At 35.8% G+C, this 26,693-nt stretch overlaps 1 protein-coding gene across 8 annotated transcripts in view; it reads right to left on the reverse strand.

The window, feature by feature from the left end:
• Window positions 1–26,693, reverse strand: part of AGFG1 (ArfGAP with FG repeats 1) — a 74,433-nt gene that overhangs the window by 11,280 nt on the left and 36,460 nt on the right. For 3 of the 8 annotated variants that reach the window (XM_043909819.1, XM_043909815.1, XM_043909814.1), the window contains exons 3-9: window positions 15,459–15,574; window positions 11,823–11,985; window positions 10,523–10,676; window positions 5,204–5,323; window positions 4,478–4,549; window positions 3,164–3,373; window positions 1,534–1,714 (exon numbers count right to left, since the gene is read on the reverse strand). In XM_043909819.1, the coding sequence (XP_043765754.1) occupies window positions 1,534–1,714; window positions 3,164–3,373; window positions 4,478–4,549; window positions 5,204–5,323; window positions 10,523–10,676; window positions 11,823–11,985; window positions 15,459–15,574 (1,016 nt within the window). The remainder of the gene's footprint in view (window positions 1–1,533; window positions 1,715–3,163; window positions 3,374–4,477; window positions 4,550–5,203; window positions 5,324–10,522; window positions 10,677–11,822; window positions 11,986–15,458; window positions 15,575–26,693) is intronic. The other 5 variants (XM_043909818.1, XM_043909817.1, XM_043909821.1 and 2 more) reach the window with 3 other exon arrangements.

Below are 26,693 nucleotides of genomic sequence, written 5' to 3' on the forward strand. Positions count from 1 at the left end.
TTTGAGAAAATATCTAACAAATATCCAAATCTGAATAGCCATAGTTTGTGTAGCAATCATACTTTCAACAAAAAATGGTGTTCCATAAAACAAGTTCATTCCACAACTCAAAAAACCACACAAGTTGATTTTCCTCAAGATAGCTTTATACTTCAGTATATGGCAGAACTACCTGATGCATACCATACTTCAATACACAGAAAATTAAGACATATTTAAGGGTCTAGACTTAATAAAATTAAATTCCTTTACACTGCTTCATCAAGCATATTCATAATAAAAACTGAATCAAAAATATTCCTAAATAAAACTGAATGTGTGGTAGCAAGGAATGCCTCTTAGATGACTGCCTGTACGGCCTGACACTCAATGCGAAGTCACCACCAAGTCTTACCTATTAAGAGTTTCTATACCATCAATACAAATGTCAACTAATGAAAACACAAACGACCACTCAGAATTATTATGAATTTAGTTTTAACCTGACAGACCTTTCAAATGGGTCTCAGGTACTTCAAATATTCCATGATTTATACTCTGGGGACCACTTATGATTATAATGTAATACCAATAAACCATTTCATTACATACACCTGTCTGTGTTTCCAGACTTTATGACCACCTTGCTATAGTTCACTATTTTATATGTCTAATGTAGACAATATTAGTAAAGCAAAAATACAGAAATACTTTGAATATTATTATTCTTTGGATTCAATTTTTCCCATCTGCCATACAGAAAATTTGTTACTGGAGAATGAGCCCAACTAACTAGTGTTGCAATCCTATCATTTCTTTCTGGAAAAGGTGCCAAAAGGAAATAAAAAGTTACTCAGATAAAAGAGACAATCTATAGGAATGGAAAATCAAGGATAAGACACTGTACAGGTAAGTCACCTATACTTCTGGGTCTGCTTCCTTGACCCAAAAAGAAGTCAAAAAACTAGAAGAGTTTTTAAAGATCAAATGTTTTTAAAATGTGGTAGACGCTCTTCTGCCAAGAATTCCTTACACCAGACATATATAAACACTGTAACAGATACATCTATTTATAAATACCAGTAGAGAGAAAAGATATAGGATTAATCTTGGGTTCTGGTGCAAATCTTTCTAAAACTTTACTTACAACTCAGACTACAACATGTTACTTTCAGTGTTTAATCTTCATGACTAAGAATTGTACCTTAAAAGTAAGTAATTCTGTAAATGGATTCTCTGAGTATAATTAAATTTGTATTTAACAATTAACACATCCATTTCAGGATGTGTATATACTCTAAATTACATTTCAGCATTCAAGGGGAAAAATTACTTTTGATTAAACAAAAAGTATAAAACTATGGTAAACCACCTATGGTAATTACTCAAGGAACATATTTTAATTAGAAAATGTAAACTCATAACTTTCTTCAAACTTAGAAAAATATTCAAGAATCTTTTAAATTAAGCTCCAAACAGTGATTACTTAACAACATTATTACTCAGAGTTGGAAAAAAGTTTCAAATATAAAACACAAGACAGTGACAAGCTACCTGCTAGCATTGCTTGTGGAAGTGTAGGCGTTACTGGAGGTGGCAGCAGAGCTGAAAACACTGTCCAGTTCTGCCAGGGCCGCATACTTGTCTGAAGACGCACTTGACTGACTGGGAACTGAAACCACAGAACCAACAGGAGCTTTACCTGTGGTCCCAAACCCACTACCCTGATCACCACCTACAAACAAACAAAAACAAATTAAATCAAAGATTTTAACTTACGCTTAACTTATCCTTTCAACTTACCCACCACATTTGCCATGATGTGTGAATTTAAAACTGATTTGGAGCTTAGCAAATAAATGGACATGACTTTAGAGTCTTACCTAATAAACAAATACTCCAGAAAATACTGGACAAGTTTAGTGCTATACATTCCACTCTGATAAAAATAAAATACTGTTTCTGAAATAAAAACTAAGACCCGGTACCAACTACATGTCTAGGTTACATATAAGAAGGAAATTCTCAAAGTGCTACATTAAATCTGCAATATGGGGACAACTCAATCAAGTGCACATATACACTCATCTAATGCCAAAAAATTGATGCATTTGAACTGTGGTGTTGGAGAAGACTCTTGAGAGTCCCTTGGACTGCAAGGAGATCCAACCAGTCCATCCTAAAGGAGATCAGTCCTGGGTGTTCACTGAAGGACTGAGGCTGAAACTGAAACTCCAATACTTTGGCCACCTCATGCGAAGAGCTGACTCATTGTAAAAGACCCTGATGCTGGGAGGGATTGGGGGCAGGAGGAGAAGGGGACGACAGAGGATGAGATGGCTGGATGGCATCACCGACTCGATGGGCATGAGTTTGAGTAAACTCTGGGAGTTGGTGATGGACAGGGAGGCCTGGCATGCTGTGATTCATGGGGTTGCAAAGGGTCAGACACAACTGAGCAACTGAACTGAACTGAACTGAATGCTGGACCTATGTGAACTCATTCTATTAATAATATCTTCCCAGGGTTGTTTATGAAAAAATTAAGAGATAGTAATAAGAAAACACTTACTATGCATCAGACGCTGTTCTAAATACCTCTCATGCAGTAACACATACAACACAACTTTTTAAGTCGAATGCTACTTCTATTACTCTTGGAGGGGAGATGAGAAATCAGGCTCAGAGATCAGAATGCAGAATCCAGTCTGAAAGCAGACCCTGGCTGTTCTCTTTACTACACTATGCACTTTGAGAGGCAAAAATACTAGCCTTACGAACATAACTGGGTATAAAAATACACTGCAAATATGTTTTCTTTTTAAATAAATACTAAAATAGTAATAGAAAATAGTTCAAAATTAATACATCATAGAAACTACCAAATAATCCTCTAGTCATCTCTTGACCCTTTTTTTGGCCTTTAGAACAATAAAGCACACTAAGACAAAATTAAATTTTTGTCAATTATTTTCTTTTAAATCTATAAGTGTACAAACTAGTTTCTAGGCTTTCTACCGTGTGGTTATTTCAGATCCAAAATGTGCTAAATAGTCACGAACATTTAGTGTAGATAAAACCTATACACAATGAAAAAGAGCATCCTCAGAATTTAATAAATACAACCAAATGTAGAAGACTGCTTAATATACAAATCTGTATTCTTTTCTTTAAAGCTTGATACCTTGCCCAGCACTGAAGATATTGTCTAAATTAGCAAGTGCCGCATATTTGTCTGTAGTCTGTAGACCAGCTTTGTTCGCTGAAACTTTACTAACAGCTGAAGCTGTTTGATGACTCTGGGAAGTACTGAAGGTTCCAAAATCAGCACTGGAGGATTTGGGGAAGTTATCAAAATGAGCAAAATTAGCATTTACTGATCCAGCACTTCCACCTGTAATAGAATAGACAGAAAACTTGAAACTGCAAGACTTTCCCAATATCCTTTGATAGATTAAATGATCACTTCTTCTTAAATTAAGTTTCCATAAGTAATCCTAAATTCTTAAAAGTAAAAACTGGCAAATGGCATTCAATTTGAATCATCTACACACGACTATTCACAATCTGCAAAAATAGGTTTTCAAAGGTCCTGACAACATATAGGGCAACAAGCTCCTATGTGTAATTGTGTAACTACCTATCCCGGAATGAACAAAATAATTCACAGGAGAGTCTCCATGCTACCCAGTTTTATTGTACTTGAAAAGCTACTACTCAATTCCACATAATAATTTAATGTACACACAACACTACAATGTCTTCAGTAAAATTATGCTAACATATTTCAAGGAAAAAATAAGAGCACATAATATATAAATAATATAAATATTACATCAACTTTATCCTACTAAGATTTTAAAGACTGTTCTATATTCTAGAATCTTCCCTAACATACTACCAAAACACTAAAAACCAGTATATATTCATTCTATGCTTCTGATGTTATACTTTTGATGTTTGTTCTTTATACCTAAATATTAGTTTCAGCAATCAAGATATTAGATATAGATACGTGTATATACAGTTATAGATTAAACTGAGAGCAACACGCACTTAAACGTATTTCAGAAACAGAAAGATTACACCCTATTTAAAAAAAAAAATAACAACACTTTCCATCAATCAATTTTTTATACATTCTAAAACAAATAGATGTCTTACAGAAATTAAACTCTATTTGTTTATGATTAAAACTAAATGTCTGTATTTAAAAGACTGTGATCTGTTACAAGGAACTGGTGAACAAAGCACATACTAAGTTTTGAAAATCTGTATGAAGAAAAGTTATTTCAAATTAATAAAAACAATTATTAAAGCAACTGTTACTGTATACTATTGTGTTCTCCGAGTTTAGCAATAGTGAGGAGAGTAAAAGTGAGAACTTATGGAGAATTATCATGAAAAGATGATTAAAATTCTGTAACTGAAAAACCTATAAAATATACCATTAAACATACAAATTAGTAAAAGATGCCTACTTGACAACAGAACTTACTGTTGGAAGCCTGGAGAGGAAAAGCTGAAGTAAATTCACCAAAACTGCAGCTAGATGAAAGCATTCTAAATGCTGGACAGCCAGAAATTATGTAAATGATGAAATTTAAAGGAAAAAAAAGAAAGTTGAAAGAAAAGGTTTTAAGACAATACAGAGTTAAAAGCTGAAAGAAAAGCAATCAGCCAAAGATCTAAACAAAGGTTCAATGAGTTTCTGAAAATAATACAGTTTATGGGTAAGTATTCAATGTTTAAAGACCAATTCCTGCACAGAAAACTATTTGAAGTTTATCAAAGTGATTATTAAAATAATCTACTCAACCAATTATTTTCTGAAGCTTGTTGCCCTGAAAATGACTTACATTTTTAGTTCTATGGAAATAATTAACAAGCTTCCTTTATTTAGAGCCTAAATTAAATCAAAACATATTTTGTGAACCTAAAAAACTATTACTACTTCAATGTCTCCGTGAGTAAGAAATTTAAGAAAGATTCATGTGCAGGAAAAGGAGAACAGACGTGAATTAGACAAAACACTAGTGTCCAGAAAAACAAATAAAGAAAAATATAAAGATTTCAGGTTTCCCCAGAGCTTTGTAAAACAGAACTATTTCAAAACCAGATAATCACAGAATTTAAGTTTAGAATAATTTTCCAAAACACATCTACAGAGTTGTATTCTATTTTTCAAAGTAAACATTTAATCATAACGCTGGAGAGGCTCTACCTGTAGTTTGGGGCTGAAAAGAAGAGTGACTTGCTGTGGGGAAACCTCCAAAATTACTGGAACCACTAGACTGTCCAAATGCATCAAAGTTTGCAAAATCTGCATTTGCAGAATTCTGAGCTGTAAATGGTAAGGAATAATACATGTTAATGAATATGAAAATTATAAATGAAAAATATGATAAATGAGTTTAAGAATTTTAAGAAAGTTTCCACGTTTCATAACTTAAAGAAAATTCATTTAGAAATCAGATTTTAAGTTCTACAAATGTTTATTTCACCCAACTGCAAGCAATTCATCAAAGGGCATCCAGGACAATGATAAATTTGTACACAAATAGCCTTTGAGTGACATCAGGAATAGTACTATAAAGTGACTCTATTAAAGGAAACTCTGAATTAACAGCACTAAATAACACAAGTTTCAGTAAAGCAGACAAGAGATGTGGGATACAGGATACATTTGGAAAATTGGGATTTAAAATGGTGATTCACCAGTTACATGAATCATATAAAAATGGCTTCATTACATTAAAAATTTTTGTTGTTTTTAAGCTTACAACTATGTTACATCACAGCATACTTTAAAAAAAAGTATACAAAAAGATGGACATGATCATCAAATAAACTGAAGAAACTCATATTTTATTAGGAGCCTGTCATTTTAAAACACACATTAACTTAAGAAACAATAAAAACTAGTAAAAATTATACCATAAATATACCTCAAACCTACTGAAAAAGACCAACTGGCATTTCCCAACTGGTAACCAATCTAAGAGCAAAGTCCTAGGCTTCTCTAAAGTTAAAATATGTAAGGCAAAGCAAAAGACTCTTCAAAAGGCCCAAACAGATGCTGGATAAGATTTTTATAGAGGATGAGAATAAGAAGTGGTTGATATGCAGGAAAGTGAATGGTAAACGCTAAGAATGAAAAGGATGTCCAAAAGATGGAGAAAGCTTCTATGTCACCAACAAAGTGAGAGCCATTTTAAATTCCTTGGCAGGCAATTCTATTTCGAGGCAGTTTTTGTAAAACTACTACAAATGAGCATACAGCTAATTCTAATAGCTAAACAATGTATTTTTTTATAATAATGAAAAATTAGAAACTCAAATGGCCAGCAATTAGGGACTACTTAATTAAGGATCACACGATGGAATATAATGTAGCCATTAAAAAAAAATCATGTAAAGAGTATTTAGCCCTATACAAAAATACTTACAGCAAAGTAAACAAGATAAATAGGCTAGTAAATTCGAGATACATCTTCATGAGCTAATTTCGTTAAACATGATATCATGTGCATACAAAATCTGAGTTTTAGTTAAATGGAAGTAGTGAGATTTCAGGTAGGTATCATGTCCTGAACTTGCCAAGCTTTTTCAGTGAATCTGTACTCTACTTGGGCTTCCCTGGTGGCTGAGAGGTAACAAGCCAAAAGAAGTCACTAAGCAAAAAAAATTGTTAACAAAGTAAAACATTATTCTAGGAAGAAAATCAGTAAAACTTACAGCATCTCCTGTAATTGCTGTTTTTTTTAATCTAAATGGGTATGATAATGAGCTGGGGGAGATGCACATAAAGAATATCTGGCCCCCTTTTCCTACACATCTGTGCCACTTTCTCTTCCAGCATCTTCCAACCTACCACTTCTGATAACTTTACAGGCTGAAACTTTACTTTCCCCAAAATACATGTAATAGAAGAAATACTAATAGATTAAAAAATGTTTTAATTAATTTCTTGAAAAATATTATTTTGAAACAAGTATCTATACTGGTTTAAATCATATATAAGGTTAAACACAGTTACTGACAAACTGCTGACAAAACCAGTAAGCAAGTACAGTTTAGTGAAAAGGGAATCTAAGGTAAGAGTCAGACAACTCCATTTTAACATAAGAAACTGTAAACCCTTTGATTAGTTCCTCATTGTTCTGGCTCTACCAGTATTCTTACTAGCAATATGAGAAGATTCATTAGATGGTCTCTACTAGTAAAACCAACACTATGATTCTACAACTTATGAAAAAATAGGAATAATTTCTCATCAGTTCTAAAATGCTAATCCAAAGAAAATTCTAAAAGACAAAGTAAGTTTATTAAGGCGAAAACACAGACTACAACTGTAAACCAAATGAACAGAGAGCATGATATACGAAGTTCTCAAATTCAGAGTAGATTATATTCCAAAAGGCAAGTTTCCAAGTTTTTGGAATACTTAGCTGTACGGTTGAAAACAACAAATGAAATACATCTGTCCCTTATAGAAACAGGAATGGGTCCCTAAGCTAGTTTGTGGCTTATAACCTCAAATATATATGACTATGTAGTCTATAATAATATATACTGAACATTTAACTTATATTTAGAACATCATATGGGAAAAACTTACATTGAACATGTTTTAAACATCAGGAAAAAAAATTAGTTCAATGCAATCCATTTTGTGAATCAAGTCTATTTTATCATATCTATAATTTTCCCATTGTTTTCCAACTAGAGCACCAAACAAACTAATCAAATACCTATTCATTACAACAAAACAGGATTTTGTAATACTTCTATCAGTTCTTATTTGTAGATACTGAATCTACTCACTGTTTTCAACAACTTTTTACAGTAACTTTTAAAATTTATAAGCATTATGGAATGAAACTCTGATAAAACACAACTTTGAAATTAAACACTAATAATACAATAAACAAAAACTATCTAGAACCTCAAATAACTTCTACACAAAGAAATCCAGACTAAAAAGAATGTGACAAAACAGTAAAGATGCTTTTTATATAATCTTATTCAAAAAGTACGAGAGTCAACTCAGTACTCTTTTGTACTGAGTACAAAATTCTAAAGTACTTAGTACCTTAGAATTTAAGGTACTAAGTCAATGAGCCTGAATCTTGCTGAGAGCTGTCTTTACACTTCAATGAGCAATAGATACTCATGTAAAAGGGAAAAAAAATAAAAATGTAGAGACCAGAGGATAGCAGCCAACAACTCTCATCAAAATCAGATAACAGACTTCATTCCATTTATACAATATTTTAGATTATTTTCATCAATTCCTAACATTTAAAGAGAGCATTTCAACAAGATTTCTTGCTTCTCTTAAAAGAATCAATATATTAGGAACCCCGAGCCTGCATTTCCATGTGGCAACAGGAGATTACAGAATATCCCCCTCTGAAAGGGACACTGTGGTCCCTTCCACAGTGCATTCATTACACTACTCATCTGTGTTAACTGGGTGGCAAGGCAATTGAGTTTGACATCCCTTGTATGTGACAATAATCAATGACAGTTTACAGTTTCTGTGATATGTTTATTACCAGGCAAGATAACTACTACATTCCATAGTAAATTATGTTTCTAACTGCCATGTATATTTCTGTAGAAGATGACTTTTCCTGAACATAATACTGACCCCATCATCGACACACATCCATACACACTAACTCAGCCAGAATGTTCAAATGAAGAAGGGTAAAGACTTCTGGTTTTTAAGCCATTAAACTGTCTGTAAAAGAACGGGTTTTCCTATAAAATAATGCTAGCCAGATTGGCTTATCTGAATAATTACTGTTTGCCATTAAAGGTTCCATTTGTCACATCAATCTGTTCAGGAGAAAGTTTTCACCCAATTATTTTTTTTTGAAATGAGAATTTCAGGGCAAGAATTCAGCTATCAATGATTTTAAATCTGCAAACCATGTATGAAAAAGTAACAATTCAGAGTGCTTACAAAGGTTCTGGGAAAAGATATTTCAGATTGAACCAAGACATTGGCTTACACTTAAAAACTACGTAAGGTAAAAATAAAAGATGGCATCAACTATACTAGAAGGGAAAATAAATAAGTGACTTTATTAGCTTTTTCTTGCAATATCCATATATATTTCTTATTCTCCTGGAATCAAATGAGGTAAGAAGAGAGTAATCTGAGTGGTCCTTTGTAAAAACAAAAGAATTTTAGGTTAAAAAATTATTACTCTCAGGCAACCTGACCCAATCTACATGGTTATTAAACTACTTCCTCAGACATATCTGTCCTCTACTATATTTCTGTCATATGTGGGAAAGAGGCAAACAATATTTAATATCTTCAATCAATCTGATAAAATCATACATTGCTATTTTTTAACATTTATATGTTACTATTAAATAATGACAATTATTTTCAAAAAGCATTTTAAGGGAGTTATTGAAAATATAAGGGTAATCATGGTACAAATTAAGTCTGTGGAGTACACTGACTTGTCTATTTTTTTTGCTAATATGGCTACATAGAAAAGTATAACATTAATCCCCTGACCTGCAAATATTCACAAATTGCATTCAGAGACCAAACACACACACACATGAAACACGAAATAAGTTGAAAATTTATAAGAGTTTGGCAGCTACTTATCTATCAATCAAATTATATTTCAATAAGCCTAAAATTGAGATAAGTAGAATATTCATAAATTACAGAAGCCTCACTCTCGATTCATTGATTCTTCTACCAACTGTTTTGACCATCATTCAAAAAGCAAGAGGTGAGAACAGAGAGCTAGAGCTCCTGTCTGCTCAGAGAAGGAACAACTGGCTTCCCGTCTAGAGGATGAAGGGGAAAGATTCTTTTCAGTCTCCTTCTGGACTTCTGCTACTTGGCCAATATAAGAAATGGAAAACCTACCACAGTCCCAACAACGTAAGCTTCCTGATTTCTTACCCTTTTCAGTATAATCTCTCTTGAAAGAAATCTTCATCCTAGTATCTCTTTTTAAAGTAAACACATACAGACACAAACATACATAAATCACACCACAACTTCCTTCTGTAGCATAGTCTTAGAAAATGTTTTTATTGATATTTAAAACAAAAATGCCTTTAATGTTTGATAGAAACGTGGCTGAAGGTTTTCTATAATTTTCCAAATTATCTCAAACAGCATATTTTTTGATACATATACATGAAATAATTTGTACCATTATTATCCAACTATAAGCCAGGACATGAAACTGAAAGGAAAAAAAGGGCAGAGAGCATCACAAATTCACAGGTGAGTAAAAGAAGGTAAAGTAAGGCCCAAAATACAAACAGGAAACCAATTCAGTAAGTACTGGCTTCTGTCATATTTATAAAACAGTGAAATACATACATGCAAAAATATAAAGAAAAAAAGTCTTCTTTTTCTAAAGAAAGAAAAGTCTCAAATTATCAAATAAAACTGCTTCAAAATGACCAAGTGAATTCTTAATTTAGTGCTCCACATTTAATTTGATGATTATTCAAACACTGGCAAAAGCTGCTAGGAAAAAACACTTACCTGCGTGACTGTTGAAATGTGCAAAGTTAGCAAAATTGGCTGTAGCTGTTGACTGAGGTGCTGGAGCAGCAAAGATGTCTGAGCCAAGATCACTTAAAAGGTCAAACTGCTTCTTTTCCTGCTGCTGCCCTTGGGAGCGACCTACAACAGGGGACTATAAACCACATATTAACTACAAAGAGCTTCCAGTTAGATTTGCTGAACTTTTATAAAACTATCTCCAATTCACCAAGCTTAAAACACTTCACTCAGTCGTGTCCGAATCTTTGCGACCCCGTGGACTGTAGCCTACCAGGCTCCTTCATCCATGGGATTCTCCAGGCAAGAGTACTGGAGTGGGTTGCCATTTCCTTCTCCAGGGGGTCTTCCCAACCCAGGGATCAAAGCCGGGTCTGCCACATTGCAGGCAGACGCTTTTACCATCTGAGCCATGCTTTCTGAAAAGCACAAATTTTCAACATCTATGCCCATAATTATCTTTTAAGTACAGAGTCAAAAGCAATGAAGTATAATTACAGCAGGTGTCGTTGTTACACCTCATGACACAAAGCAGACTTACTGCTAACAGAGTATGATGGTGAGGCTTCCACAGAACAAATCTTTTATCCAAGGGAGGAGGTATGATATACTGACTTCACCCTTCTCTTCATTTTTCACTCAAAGCTTTGGTGAAAATGGAGTGATTTATCTAGCTGCCCTAGTATATGCATTTTTTAAAAGGGTGGAATTTAATTCAAATAATAACATGCTTCAGAATCATTCTTACATAAGACAGACATAATGCCAGAGTAACAGATTTGTCATAACTCGTCTGACTGTCATGAAGTAAAGAAGCACAAGCTCTAGACACCAACTGCTGAAAAGACTTCAGTCTACTCAGTTTTTTAGAATAAGTTATGTAATGCAAAGCTACCTGCGTTTCAATGATAAACATGCTTCACCATCAGGATGGGGAAAAAATTCTGTGCTTGAGAAATCCTTTCCTGTAAAAGTATATCACAAAGCCTATACTGTTCTAAATAACTCTGATGGTCACCACAGATTCATGTTTTACCACTATATGTTACATCTATGACAATGCTCCTGTATACCTTTACAAACTCGTATTCGCGATAGCAAAACCCACAAAAAATAGACACACTCCAACCACTTAACCAAGTATCTTTTAATGTATTATAAACCATTAGGACATAATGGTACTGGTATACAAGTAGCATTATGCAACTGTCTTAATTCCCAAATTCATTGTACTCAATCCTCCTTACATAGAAGCTTCTACAAAGACTTAAAAATGACTCACCTGACTAGGTGTGCCCTTATTTAAGTGCAGTGCTGGTGCTGAATCTCCTAAAAGAGATTTCAGTGGTTTGACCTCAGGCGTGCTGCTCGTACTACTGGCAGAGGACCCTGAAATAGATGCATGGACTGACGCCACCACTTTGGCTTGTTCTGGTGGGACATACCTAAAACATATGAAAAGTTGAAGAGGCAGTTAACTAAGGAAGTGGTAGGGAACACTAAGCTCAAAAAGCTTAACTCTATAATTCTGGACAAGACTGCTTCGATATTAATCTAATTTCAAAACCCTCTAAGAATTGACACCATAAGAGTACACTTAATTAAAATATTCAGAGAAAAGGTAATAAAAGAGCAACCACAAAACTTGCTTCAACTATTTACTTACAGTTTTTCTAAGATAACAATATTAACTGCTTTTTTTAAAAAAGAAGACTTATAGTTCAGCATGATGATAGTTAATAATTCTAATTTTTAAAAACCAAAGTACTGTAAGGTCATAAATAACATTTGAAAACTGAGCAAAAGGAAAAAAAAAAATATTTATTATGTTACAATTAATAGCTCAAAATATAAAGGTCTATTATAAATCTATAAGAATAAGATTAACTACTCAATTTTTAAATGGACAGAAGCAATTCACCGAGATACAGAAATGAAAACATTTTTAACTTAATAAAAGATGTAAATTAAAATGGCATGCATTTGGTCTGAGTATAAACTTTATAAATTTTGTTACTCTCTAATAAAATACTCTGTGCCCCAGAAGTACCATTTCCAGTAACCTATCCTTAGGCAATAATTGGGTTAAGTGTAAATAAACATATGTTACCACAGCACTCTAAAATTTCAAAAAAAAAAGGGCAATAAACCAAAATTCACCAGGAGAAAAATGCTTAAAAGGGTTATGCTAGTATCTATATAATACACAGCTGCCTTGTCTTGACATGGAAAGACATTCATAAGACTTCACAGGTCTTTCAGATTTGACTCCAATCATGTAAGGACTTATGGAGTGAAAAGAATAAAGGAAAGAGAAGGGGAAGTGAGAATACAATGCCCACATACTGGCAGTGCTATCTCCAGGGCTGGCATTCTGTGAGAGCTCTTGCTCACAGAATTTCTGGGTTTGGTTCTATCTAGCCTCCTTCCCCATATAACACAGGTGGGAGAAGCAGAAAAGCAGAGTTCTTCTACTGTGCTCCACATGTGTGTGCGTGTGTGCTCAGCTGTGTCTGACTCTCTGCGACCCCATGGACAGTAACCCGCCAGGGTCCTCTGTGCTCCGGAATCAGAGTTCAAATCCTAGCTCCATCACTCAACAGATGTGAAACCCAGGGCAGACAACTTCAGCACTCTGTGCCTCCGAAGTTTCCTCTAAAACACTGAAATATGGTTACTATGAGGTATAAACAAATTAACATTTACAAAGTACCTATACACTGTTCTGGTACACAAGTATTGGCTATTATCAAATTATATAATAATCACAAACAATAAAACTTTTGTTTTTTTCAGTATATGGAAGAGATGAAAACAGGAAGTTACATTTTCCCATAGTTTGGCTTTATCAGTGGTGATGCCAATTTCTGAGAATAGCCAAGCCTTTTTAAAGCATAAAATCAAGTAAGAATCTTTGGCTCAAAGGCTTATGGAGCTACAAGTAAAAAAGCTAACTAAGCATGTACAGCATAGGAAGTGAGTTCGAAAACTGGTTAAAAGAACAATTTCAAAAACCCTTTAGATGACTGAACCAGCCTCAATGTCTTAAGTGTAGCTGCCCACAGTGAGGGTTTTTAGGGAGATTGCATTTGGATAACGCTTATGTCGCAGGGAAGGAAATGGCAACCCACTCCAGTGTTCTTGCCTGGAAAATACCATGGAGCCTAGTAGGCTCCTCCATCCAAGAGGTCGCAAAGAGTCGGACATGACTGAGCGACCTCACTTTCACCTATGTCGCATTACAAACCCATTGCACCACTCCCTAGGTACATATCACAGGTGTGCGGGAGCATGAGTTTAAAATGCAAAGGTCCCAGCCCACCTGAGTGCTAGTCATTCCCTCTCCCCTACCCACCAACTGAAGTTTGTATTTGTCTTACTCTTATTACTATTCTGTTTCTAAGGACAGAAAAGATAACACAAATTATAATTTTTTGAGGTTTACAATTATTTGGTTATGGCTTGAATAAATAATTTTTATTATTTTATTTTGTGGCTATTATCACTAATGCAGGGAGAGAGGACTTCCGGTTTTAATTCTATAAACTCTCATTCACACACACTTTCCTCTTATCAGCTGAAGCTAAAGCATTTGAAAACCCAGCTAAGTTCTATTCAAACCGTGAGCTGGTAAAAGTGAAACTTGGGAAAATGAAAAATTAGGCCAAGGCTATCAAGGAGAAAGGTCTTAACTACAGGATAAAAGGTCTGGGAAATTTAGAACTAAAATGATAAAAAGATAATTATATACTTCATTTTAAGAGAATAATTTATGGCACCATGTTTTTACTATCACCTCATCTTCTAAGTTTTGTTTTTTTCTTTCCTGAGCTAAAATCTTGCTGTTATTTTTTCTTCTATGTTCATACATGATGTTTCTAGTAATGCTGAATATGGCCCTGGCAAAAATTAGTGTCCTCTAGAGAATAGTAAGAATACAGAGTTCACAGAATATACAAATCAGAGCCACTTCTTTCTACTATGCTCACCCAAGAGAGGTGGAGATATCTCACTCATAACCACAGCAAGTATTCCCTCAACCAGAACAGTTTTTTGAAGATATTCTCTGGGTTAAAATACAGTTCCTCTGGCAAACAAGAGGCCATTTACTTCTTCATTATCCTTCTATTTATGATTCTCTCTCATCTTTTTAACCTCTCAAGAAGGAAAATACACACTACTGAAACTAAAACACACACACTAAAGAAATAACCAAGAATTCATCACTAATGAGTCTTAGTAAGCTGACTTAAATTGTTCTCATACAGCTAAAAATTAAGAGCTCAAGGTAGCTGAACACTAGTTCTACGAATATACCCTTGCTCTGCTTTAAAACACTTCACTAGCCACATGTACATCTGTTTTAACTACTTTTCAAAAATTAACATATGACAGATTTGGTTTAAAAAGTATAAACACTTCCTTCTTAACAAGGTAGAAAAATGACTTCTTGGGTGGGTAGTGAGGGGTATTTTGAGCAAAGAATTATTGCAACCTGCAATTAAGTGAATAGATTGCTTCATGAGTGCTTTAGCGCAATGCTTACTATATAAAAGAAACTAAAGAAACACTTGCTAAACGAAGGAAGATTTTTAAGAAAGGAGGTTTTACATGACTACGTCTAGAGAAGCTAACAGGGACAGTAAAGGTTTAGAAGGAAGAATCCCCGATTTCCCAAAAAAGGGTAAGAGGCCTGGTGGTGACAAAAAGGCTACTGCCAGGCACAGATGAGTTAGGATAAAGCAGAAGTAAAGGTTTTTGGAAATCAAATCCAATAAAAGCCAAAGTATAATGAGTATCTACCTATTTCCTTATTTCCTGTCTACCTACTTATTTCCTTCCTTTCTGTTATACTAATATTACCCATAATTAATGCAATTTGGGGAGCCTTTGCTCTAAATAGAAACTATTCACTCACCATCTTTTCTTTTCATATTTTTCTTGTAGGAACTCTTTCACTTTTTGTGGATCCCTGAAGTCTGGAATTGCTGAAGATCTATCATCAAATAATCCTAGCCAAATCTGTTTACAGACCTTTGGAAAGAATTACAAAAACAAAAGTGTTAAATTCAACATCTTAATGAAATTTTAAGAGATAATTAAGATTCATTCAGAAAACTAACCTACTTTAATTTTAATAATATTGCTTTCAATAGGATATTAATCACAATAAGCAATGGAGAAGCAACAAATGAAGGACCTAATTTATTTTAATGCTATAGCATGCAGTAAAGTCTTATCAACAGCATCACAAAGACAGCTCCTCAAAGAGAAATAAATGGTGAAATGGGATCTAAGAGGACCTCAGACTGTTTGATCTTAGGATAATCATAAACTGTAAACCATTAGCAAAGTCATGTAACCTTTATGAACCTCAGGTCCTTCACCCCATAAAACAAAGGAATTTGATCAGCAATCTCTTAATCCTTGACAGGTTTAAAAATCAGCCAAAAAGAACAAATAAAAAGTACTAGAATCATACACAACTTGCTTTTAAAGTATAATATAAGAAAAATACAAGGCAGCTATGACTCTAGCTTTATAACTGCCTCCTATACTTTTCCCCCCTAATGGCTAAAAACTGAGAGTCTAAGATTATCTAACTTTTTAGCAAAAATCAAAGAAACAAAATGATGCAATACTCAAATAGGATACAAAGTATAGAGAGAACTGTACAGAAAAAGTTGATAAGGTGTGTTTCATCAAAATTTAAAACTATTGCTCTTCAGCCACCAGCTGATGAAAGGAAGTTACAGAATGTTAAAGAGTGGACAGAAAATTTGAACAGACACTTCATCAAAGAAGATATACAGATGGCAAATAAGCAGCCCAAGATCGCAGGCCATGTAGAAAATGCAAATTAAAACAACACTGAGTCCCGGTACACAGACACCCATATAAACCACCAGAACGGCCAAACAAAAAGACTAAAGCAAGACAAAGCGAGGCTTTTTTCATGAACTGTATCAGTCAGAAATGTAATGGAACATAAGTTCCTGTGTTCGATCCCCAGGACCCGCACCAAAAAAAAAAAGTCATGGAGAAAATGCCTTATGAAGCATCCCCTAGAAGAATTTTCCTTTTCTCCTCTACAGACCATTGTTTAACTTTCTTGTGCCATTAAGTTTTTTGATACAGAAGAGTTATTTCTGGATGTTCTTATAAATAAGTGTATTATTATTGAAATAGTTGGTGTTTTGACAAATATTTATCACAGTAATCCAGAAATACCCACCTCAAGCTACACAGAATGCTTATTTCTGAAATAATAAAGGTTCTAGCCAAAAAAAAAAAAAAAGACTGGCCATATCATATGCTGGTGAGAATGTGGAACAACTAAAACTCTCAAGAATGTTAAAATGGTACAATCAGTTTGGAAGGTAGTTGGCAGTTTCTTAAAAGTTAAACATATACCTACCATATGACCCACCCATCCCACTTCTAAGTAAGTACTTAATTCAAGAAACATAAAGGTACATTACACGTCCATGCTCAGATTTGAACACAAATGTTCACAGCAGCTTCATTAACTCCAAACAGAAAACAACCCAAATATCTATTAACAGGTAAGTGAATTAATAATTTTGAAATATCCAAGTTAGATACTATTTAGCAATAAAAATGAAAAAAGTATTGACACAAGAAACTACATGAATAAACCCTCAGTTATGCTGATTGAGAGACATCAGAATCCCCCCCCCAAAAAGTATACATAGTTAGTATGTATACATTCATAGTATACATATTATGTAATTCCATTCATTTAAAATTTGAGGAAATGTAAACTTATCTATGGTGACGGAATGGAGATCAGGGGATGCACTAGGAAGGAGCACAACAATATTCTTGGGGATGATGAAAATGTATGTTATCATGTTACTATAATGATGGTTCACATATGTCAAAGCTCATTAAATTATACATTTTAAATACAATTTATTATAATTACCTATTCCTCAGTAAAGCTCTAAAAAACAAGTCCACAAGTTTCCAAAATTATATTACTTTAAAGAATAACACTGTGAAAAGAACACAGTATATAACTTCCAAGGCTTGACAAAAATTTGAGAAATGAGAGATGGAAAAGCAGCATCCTTCTCAGGCTTACGTGCCTGCTCACTGAAGTAGATGCAGGAATAATAAAGACAGGAAAAAAGGAGTCACCCTTCTCCTCTCCTACCATGTACCCAAAGCATGTTTCAGAACAGCATTTCTTGTGGTTCCTTACTACTCTGGGCTCAATACAAATACTATAAAGTCATTAAGGCAGTACAATAAACACAAAGGTACAGCCTTATTATAAAAACATTTCAGTGGAAAAGCCCAAGTACAAACACTCAGGAATGGTAACACAACTTACGCCACAAATACTATCTAAACCCTATTAGAGGACCAGCTTCTCTAATAAATACTTAGGTACTTAAAAAAAAAAACAACAAAAAAAACCCATGATCCAAAAGGGTACCTGCACCCCAGTGTTCACTGCAGCAGTGTTTACAACAGCGAAGACAGGGAGACAACCTGAATGTCCATCAACAGAGCAACGGATGAAGAGGCAGCGCACAGGTATAAATGGGACGCTGCTCGGCCACAGAAAGAATGAAACAGTGCCATCTGCAGCAGTATCAACAGACAGAGAAATTATCATACCAAGTGAGGTAAGTCAGAGAAAGACAAGTATCATACGATATCACTCATGTAGAATCTAATTTTTTTAAAAGATATAAATGAACTTATTCACAAAACAGAAAAAGACTTACAGATATTGAAAACAAATGTATGGTTACCAAAGGGGAAATTGTAGGGGAAGGGGGGAAAAAATCAGGAGCTTGGGATGAAGACACACACACTACTATACACACGATAACCAACAAGGATCTACTGTATAGCACAGGGAACTCTACTCAATATTCTGTGACAACCTACGTGAGGAAAGAATCTAAGAAAAGGGAAACACGTGTGTGTAGAACTGCACTGTACGCATGAAACTAACACAGCGTTGTGAGTCAAGTATACACCAAGAAAAGTAGTATCTTTTTAAAAAGTCCACGAGACTCTTCTCAACCAGAAACCTATCATGATTCTCCCAAAATGTAATTTTAAAAGATTCTATGGCTTTAAAATTACATTCATAAAGAAATAACTGGTAGCTCCTAATTCTTTTATTTACAAGATTTCCAAGTGGGAAAACAAGACATTTGCTCAAAGACTTATTAAACTGTAACTGAAAGCATTAGCTTAGGATAATTTATGACATTTAGTCTTTGTATTCCAAAACCCCTATTAACTAATGTATACAGTTTTTTAAACTAAAAACAATTAATGAATAGCAAATAATAAAAATACAAACAAAAAGGAGATGGGTTAAAGGTAGATCATACAGTTACTGTCTTGGCACTCATCACGGTAATACACAGCAAAGATGGCGTGCTTGATGACAAGTTCTATAGATACCTGAATTAGCGGCCTGTCACTCAGGGCTTCCCAGGAGGCAACAGTGGTAAAGCAGCAACCTGCCAATGCAGGAGACATGAGAGATGCGAGGTTGGATCCCTGGGTCAGGAAGATCCCCTGAAGGAGGGTATGGCAACCCACTCCAGTATTCCTGCCTGGGGAAACCCATGGACAGAGGAGCCTGGCGGGCTGCAGTCCATAGTGTCGCAAAGAGTCAGACACGACTTAAGTGACTTAGCACGTATGCATGCACAAGTCACTCAAAATTTCACACTAACTGCTGCAGGGTCTGTTCTTTCTCCCTGACAGGTCAAACTGTTAGGGAAAATCATGAAAACTCACTGTCTCGGTCCACCACAAACTCATGCTATCTTACTACCAGAGTTCCATGATGTTGTGTGTAATCGCTCAGTCGTGTCTGACTCCTTGCAATTCTATGGACTGTACGTAGCCCGCCAGGCTCCTCCGTCCATGGGATTTTCCAAGCAAGAAAACTGGAGTGGGCTGCCTTCTCCCTTTCCAGGGGATCTTCCAGATCCAGAGAATGAGCCTGGCCTCCCGCACTGCAGGCAGACTCTTAACCATCGAGCCACCAGGGAAGCCCCGACACTGACGATGCTGTGAGCTCTCACTTCTGACTCTGCTACTCTGCAGAGGCTCCTTCCTGCACTGCTCCAAATCCTAGCTACACCTGCCACTCTTGGTAGTTGACTTCTTATTCAAGTGAAGTGACTCTCAAAATGGGATTCCCCAATCTCTTGGACTGGCAGCATCAGCATCACCTAAAAACTTGTAAATGCAAATTTTTAGGAGCCACGCAAGACCTGTGCCATCAGAACCTCTGGAGGTGGTATGCAGCAATCTGTGTCTTAGCAAGCCCTTCCAGAGACTGTGAAATAGGCCAAAGTTTGAAAACCAACTCTTTAGTAAAATCTAGGCCAGCAGATGGAAACTTTCTTCCATACGAATACTATATATAGTTTTCAGCATTTCTCAAATTTACTTAGCCATTAAATCTCTTCTTGGGCAAGATTCATGAAACAAAGACAGTATTCCAGAGATACAACTGGGAAAATGTCACAGTCCTATCTCCTTTTGATCCATTCACATTTTAATCCCTGAAAAAGTGGCTTCTGCTCCTATCATTCTCCTGGAAACTGCGATTTCAGATTTGTAGATCTTCTGATAGAAACACACAAAGTTCTCTTTTCTCCATGTTTGTTTTGGCTTTTTTTTTTTTTTTTTTTTGAGTAAAATAATAAACACCATCAACTGAAAAGAGAGGGTTTCTGAGTTAAGGAAAAATGAGAGAGTGCATAAACTAAAACTACAGGCAGCACTAAGGTTTTAAGGTACGGGTATTTAAAGTGAAATTAGTCAAAAGAGTTGTGTTTTCCTCCAGTCTCATTTGGCTGTTTAGGTACAAAGTAGGTAGAATGCTGGCTTTGATCAGGTAAAATACAACAGGTGTTAAGTGAGTGGTTTTAACAATAGACCTATAGACCATGAAATCAAAGCTAGGTTAAGAAAAATGGAAACATGGTAAGAATGATGCACAATGAAGAAATTTAGCATCAGTGGACTGGAGGTCTTAATGGTTATCCCAGAACTGTTGGAGTCAGAAATTAGAGGGCATGAGCAGTGGTGGTCAGAAAACAGGACACTTACACTTGAAATCTAACAATACAGTTACTGATATCTAAACTAGAACAAAGGAGTCCTAGACATAAATAGCCAAAGAATTCAGGAGGCTGAGGTATCTTATGTGGACACTGGGACAGCCAAAAATAATTAATAGAAAAAAAGATTCATCATGTGAAGTGTTAAAACATATATTGAATGAGAGGGGCTGACTGGTATGACAGAGCATGTGATAAATTTTACTGACAAGAACATGGGGCTGGGGGCCTTGAAACATCACTGAGGACAAGGAGGACACATAAAAGCCATCATTTGAAAGGCTTCATACATGATGAAATTCGTTTTGATGATCCCTTTGGGGAGATGGATAATTAGTTTTAATTACAGAATAATATGGTAGGTGTGGCAGTTATGAGCCTAGTTGAGGAAACCAGATTGCCTTAATGTGAATTCCAACTCGGTTGGGTAGGAGAACCTGCTTCACTGAGATGCTGGAAGAGTTAAATGAGTTAATATGTTTTCCACTCAGAACAGGTATATACAAGTGGATTTTAAATGGCATTAGCTATTACTACTTTGGTGCCTAGTCTCTTATGTGGTTTGCAGTGGAGTGTTATGGGGTGACAAAGTAAATAAGCAAGGACTGGAAAGCAGAGGTCTTACCAGAAACACAGCAAAACTGCGGTCTCTCATTCCTGCTGCAGACAGAATCAAAGTGGTCTTAACGAAACAATCACCCTCTCTGAACTTCTAGAACACTTTGTACCTCTCACATGAAACTTACCACAAACTGCCCTATATTAGGATTACTATGTGTCTTAAGGGCTTCCCTTGTGGCTCAGACGGTAAAGCGTCTGCCTACACTGCGGGAGACCTGAGTTCGATCCCTGGGTTGGAAAGATCCTCTGGAGAAGGCAATGGCACCCCACTCCAGTACTCTTGCCTGGAAAATCCCATGGACGGAGGAGCCCAGTAGGCTACAGTCCACAGGGTCACAAACAGTCGGACATGACTGAGCGACTTCACTTCACTTCATCTACTTTTGAATTCCCCATAATGCTGGAACAATGGGTTGTGCCATACTAAGGGTTCAGTAGCCAGGCTGATAATACTTAAAACCAGATGTTATGAAGGAATTAAAAATAAAATCACACATCAACCAACAGAATAAATTAGTGGAATTGTCAGAATAATTTTCTCCCTTATTCTACTGCTAATCCACTTTAGAATTGCAATCACGATAACCACTGAAAGAATCTAGAATATTTTAACATATATTTATCCATCAGGGTCGGCCTTAGGAAACAGATGACACAGTCAATTTGGGTAATCTGAGAACTGCAACAGGGACTGTTTAAAGCCGAGGTAGGCTGTAAGGAAATCACCAGTGAGAGTACAGTGTCCCAGGGTTATGAGCAACAGCAGGGCCTGCCTATCACCACCTACTGACAGCAAAGGGAGGAGGAGAGGAAGAGGTCACAACCTTAAAATAAAAACGGCTACTTGATGGGAGCTTTGACCTTCAAAGAAAGGAGGCAGCTAGGCTACAGAAACCCCACACAAAAGTTAAGAAAGTAAATATCCTAACCTTTCCCTCCTTCCTTTCTTTGATCTGCCAACAATGTTCTCCATCAGTTAAACCCTTCCAGGAGGCAAGAAAAGCCACTTGTGTACCCCAACAAACCAGGTACTTGGAGACATAACAGGGTTAAAAACTAGGGCTAGAAGGGCAGATGAAAGATATGCAGCACTGCATGTAAATCAAGTAATAAATACATGTAGTGCAAGCAATTTAACAAACTCAATTCTGAAAATCAAAAATAGGGCCCATCTATACTAATTCTCAATTACATATAAAAGAAAGAGTTAAGAAAACAGTGTTGCATCAGGCAAATAGATATGACATGTTATAGTTTTATAATCCCCTCAAGGACAACAAAATAAAGAAACTGGCTGCAATGGATACTGACCTTGAATAAGACAACCCTGTATTTTCATAAAATAAATACAAAGAATAAACAATGTGACATGACACTACCTATAACCTCTAGGTCCAAAGATACAAAATAAGGAAAATACAGGAAGATGTTCTGGAATTACAGAAACTTTTGTCATTAAGCCAATCTACACGTATCAACTAGAATTCAGACTTTTTTTTTGCCCTTTCTCTCCTCATTAGAGAGAGGATTACTGCCTCCTTCCACTAAGATACAGTTACAGCAATTAACAATACTGTCTATAAAAGACAGGAACAAACAATAGGAGACTTAAAGAACTGAAAAATCCACAAGCATAATATCCACTTTTGAGGCGCAGAAAGAAAAGATTAACAGAAATCATTATGAACAGGAAGTATTAGAAACTCTCTAGTGAGTTACCATGGATCTACACAAATTCTGTCAGCAACATATTATTTTGCCCTAAAAGGGACAGACAATAAGGGTTTTGGGGGCCTTAGTTTGTCCTAAAAACCCACACTCGGAAAAAATATACTTCAAATTTGTGTCATGACTTAAGTTAAATACTGGAAAAAAAACTACATTATTAAAATTTCCTATACTCACCCAGACTACATGAGCATGACTATGCTAATATTTCTAGGCCACCGGCTAACAGGTATTTCTCAGTGATGGCCTAACTATAAAGGATTTATACAAACTAATAATGCTTAAAGAAATAACAACACTATCCATATGCCTTATGCAAAGATACAGATAGTCCTGCATTTATATACATCCTTTTAGGATCATGTGGTATATAGTCCATCTTAAAATTTGGTTTTAAAAAATCTTTTAGCAAGAATTAGAACATATACAGCTGAGTCACTGAAAACAGGCACACACAAGCTCTATGTGCAGACCACCGGGACACGAGACTTGTGAACCAGGTATCTAAATGGGTAGGTGAGGGAGTATCAGATTAAAGACATTGAATCCAATTTATTTAATCCCAGTTTGTTGTTGTTTTTTAAGCACAAACTACCTTATAATGGCTTCCTTAGCACAGGAATCAAATTCTTCACCACCACCTATTTAGGTCCCAAAGGATCTAACCCCTGATTAACTTTCCAAACTCATCCTACAAAATCACTCTCTTCAGCCATAAAGTCTTTCCTGACCACCAATTCCAAAGGGGCAAATTCCCCACACCAAAACACATATAATATTATCACAATGTATTATTTATTTCATAGCTCTTTGTCTAACTTTTAAATGTAAATTTCACATGGCAGGTGCCTTCTCTCCAATTCATCACTATTTACTTGTATTCTCAGTGCCTGCCAAACACAGAGTAGCCACTGAATAAGTATCTGGTGCATGAATGAAAGCAACCTCCTAACAGCCATGAAATATACGTACAGTAGAAATTTTTTTTCCCTTTGTTCCATCTAAAATATACATGCTGACCTAGAAGATTTAGCTTACTAACTTATGAATAAGTAATAAATTCACCAAACCAAATTCTCAAATCAAATTTAGGCCAGATGTTAACAAATCACACCTCTCAGGCTAAATCTGGCCTATATAGCCTGCTTTTACAGCTGAAGTTTCACTGGAACACAGACCCGTCTGCTTGTTTATCTATTGTCTAGGGCTGTTTTGCTGGGTAGTTGCAACAGGGACTGCATGATCCAAAAGCCTAATATTTACTATCTGGCTCTTTAAAGAAAAAGTCTGCTGACCCCTGAACTACTTGCAAGACCCCTGGACTTAATATGACACTACCCCACTATCCAAGAATAATAAAGATTTAAATAGGACAATAAATAAAAGCCTGTTTTTGAGGTATGAGTTAATGTACATGCGAATAACAGAGATGAAAATAAAACAAGTCTTTCCCTGGAGGAAGAACTTTCCAAGAGTGAGGACTATCTAAGGGCCAATTTACTATATACACCCATTCGCTTGAGAATAACAGAGAGATTAATGGGTATTTCACACTTATTCTCAAAATAACTGATAATCACAAAATAGAAAAAATAAGCAAATACTAGGACACCAGAGAGAAATCAAATGAAGTGAAAAGACCAATAAAACTTAATTCCAAGTGTCTGGGTTGTGAAGGAGACCAAGAGCTCTAATTCAGACACCTACAGTGGAGATTAAGTAAGTCAGTGTACAAACCTCACAGCACACTCCATGCCCTGTTTCATTTAATGTTTCAAATGTCAGAACCGCATTCCAGGTAGGCTGCAAAGAACCAAAACTCATTCATATTTGATCAGATAAAACAAGTTTACTCAAAGTGAAGAGCAGCTCTTAAAAACTTTATGGGAACCTGGGCTGCAAACAGGAAGTCATCCAGGGCCTAGGCAGTCTGATTACCTGTTTCCAAAGGAGAGTGAAAACATTGGCTTAAAAATCAAGATTCAGAAAACTAAGATCATGGCATCCAGTCCCATCACTTCATGGCAAATAGATGGGGAAACAGTGGCTGACTTTATTTTTTGGGGCTCCAAAATCACTGCAGACTTTATTTTTTGGGGCTCCAAAATCACTGCAGCCATTAAATTAAAAGACACTTACTCCTTGGAAAGAAAGTTATGACCAACCTAGATAGCATATTAAAAAGCAGACAACAAAGGTCCGTCTAGTCAAGTCTATGGTTTTTCCAATAGTCATGTATGGATATGAGAATTGGACTGTAAAGAAAGCTGAGCACTGAAAAACTGATGCTTTTGAAGTGTGGTGTTGGAGAAGACTCTTGAGAGTCCCTTGGACTGCAAGGAGATCCAACCAGTCCATCCTAAAGGAGATCAGTTCTGGGTGTTCATTGGAAGGACTGATGTTGAAGCTGAAACTCCAATCCTTTGGCCACCTGATGCGAAGAGCTGACTCATTTGAAAAGACCCTGATGCTGGGAGAGACTGTGGCAGCGGGGAAGGGGACGACAGAGGATGAGATGATTGGATGGCATCACCAACTCAATGGCCTGAGTTTGGGTAGACACCGGGAGTTGGTGAGGGACAAGGAGGCCCGGCGTGCTGCAGTCCATGGGGTCGCAGAGAGTCGGACACGACTGAGCGACTGAACGGAACTGAAGCCCTTCTCCACGCTCCTACTCCCTGCAAACACATGGTTTACACACATGTCTCATCCCTGCTCATGTTTAATCTCAGTACAATTCTTTTCTTCCTGTTTACTTGTTAAGACTGCACACAGCCCAAATACATACTGCCTTTTTGGCTAAGTGACTCATCTTTTCAGTCCAGCCTCTGTGAACCTTAATTCAATTTCATAAAAGAGAGAGGATCTGATTAGTCCCTAGGCCCTAGGCTTAGGCATCCAATCAGCTGCGTGTTTTGTGGCTTTCCCAGCAGAGGGAGCCTTCCCCCATTTCTTCCTTCAGTAAGGGGAGCAAGAGCTTGGTAAGCAGCCCCTACCTCCTAAACCCATTTATTCATAAATGTAATTTGTAAATTATAAACAGCTTTATAAATGTAAGATTCATTATATTAGCCAAGGACAGTAGTCTGGAGAAGGATTATCAACTGCCCTATTTTATCAAACTAAGATGACATATGTAATTTACCCTGTATGTGTAACAAAATAATCACCTGTTTTTTTTTTATACATTATGTCTTTAGTAAGTTTCCATGTTTTAGCTAGCTAAATTTATCAGTTTTACTTTTGTGATTTCTTCCATTGCTTTTAGTCTATAAATTCCTCATACATTTAAATGTTAAAATATGTAGTCAGCTATTTTTTATTAATTTTACAGTAATAACTGCTTTTGTTTTTTGATGTTACCTACAAGTGTATACATCCTTAAACACTGTCATTTAGTTTTTTAGTTATGAAATAATCTGTTTTACAGAGAAGTTGCAATTGTGGTGGAAAGAAATCCCATACATGCTATTTTACCCAGAGTCTAACATCTGCTTTATCATTCCTTTCTCCAAAAAAATTTTTGGAGCCAGTTAAATTATAGATGTAAACCTTTTACCTCTAAATGTGTATCTACTACAAAAAAAAAAAAAGGACATTCTTTTATATAACCATAACACAATTATCAAAATCAGGAAACTAACACTTCATAATATTATCTAATCCACAGA

Source organism: Cervus elaphus, chromosome 8, assembly GCF_910594005.1.
Source record: "Cervus elaphus chromosome 8, mCerEla1.1, whole genome shotgun sequence".
Taxonomy (NCBI): Eukaryota; Metazoa; Chordata; class Mammalia; order Artiodactyla; family Cervidae; genus Cervus; species Cervus elaphus.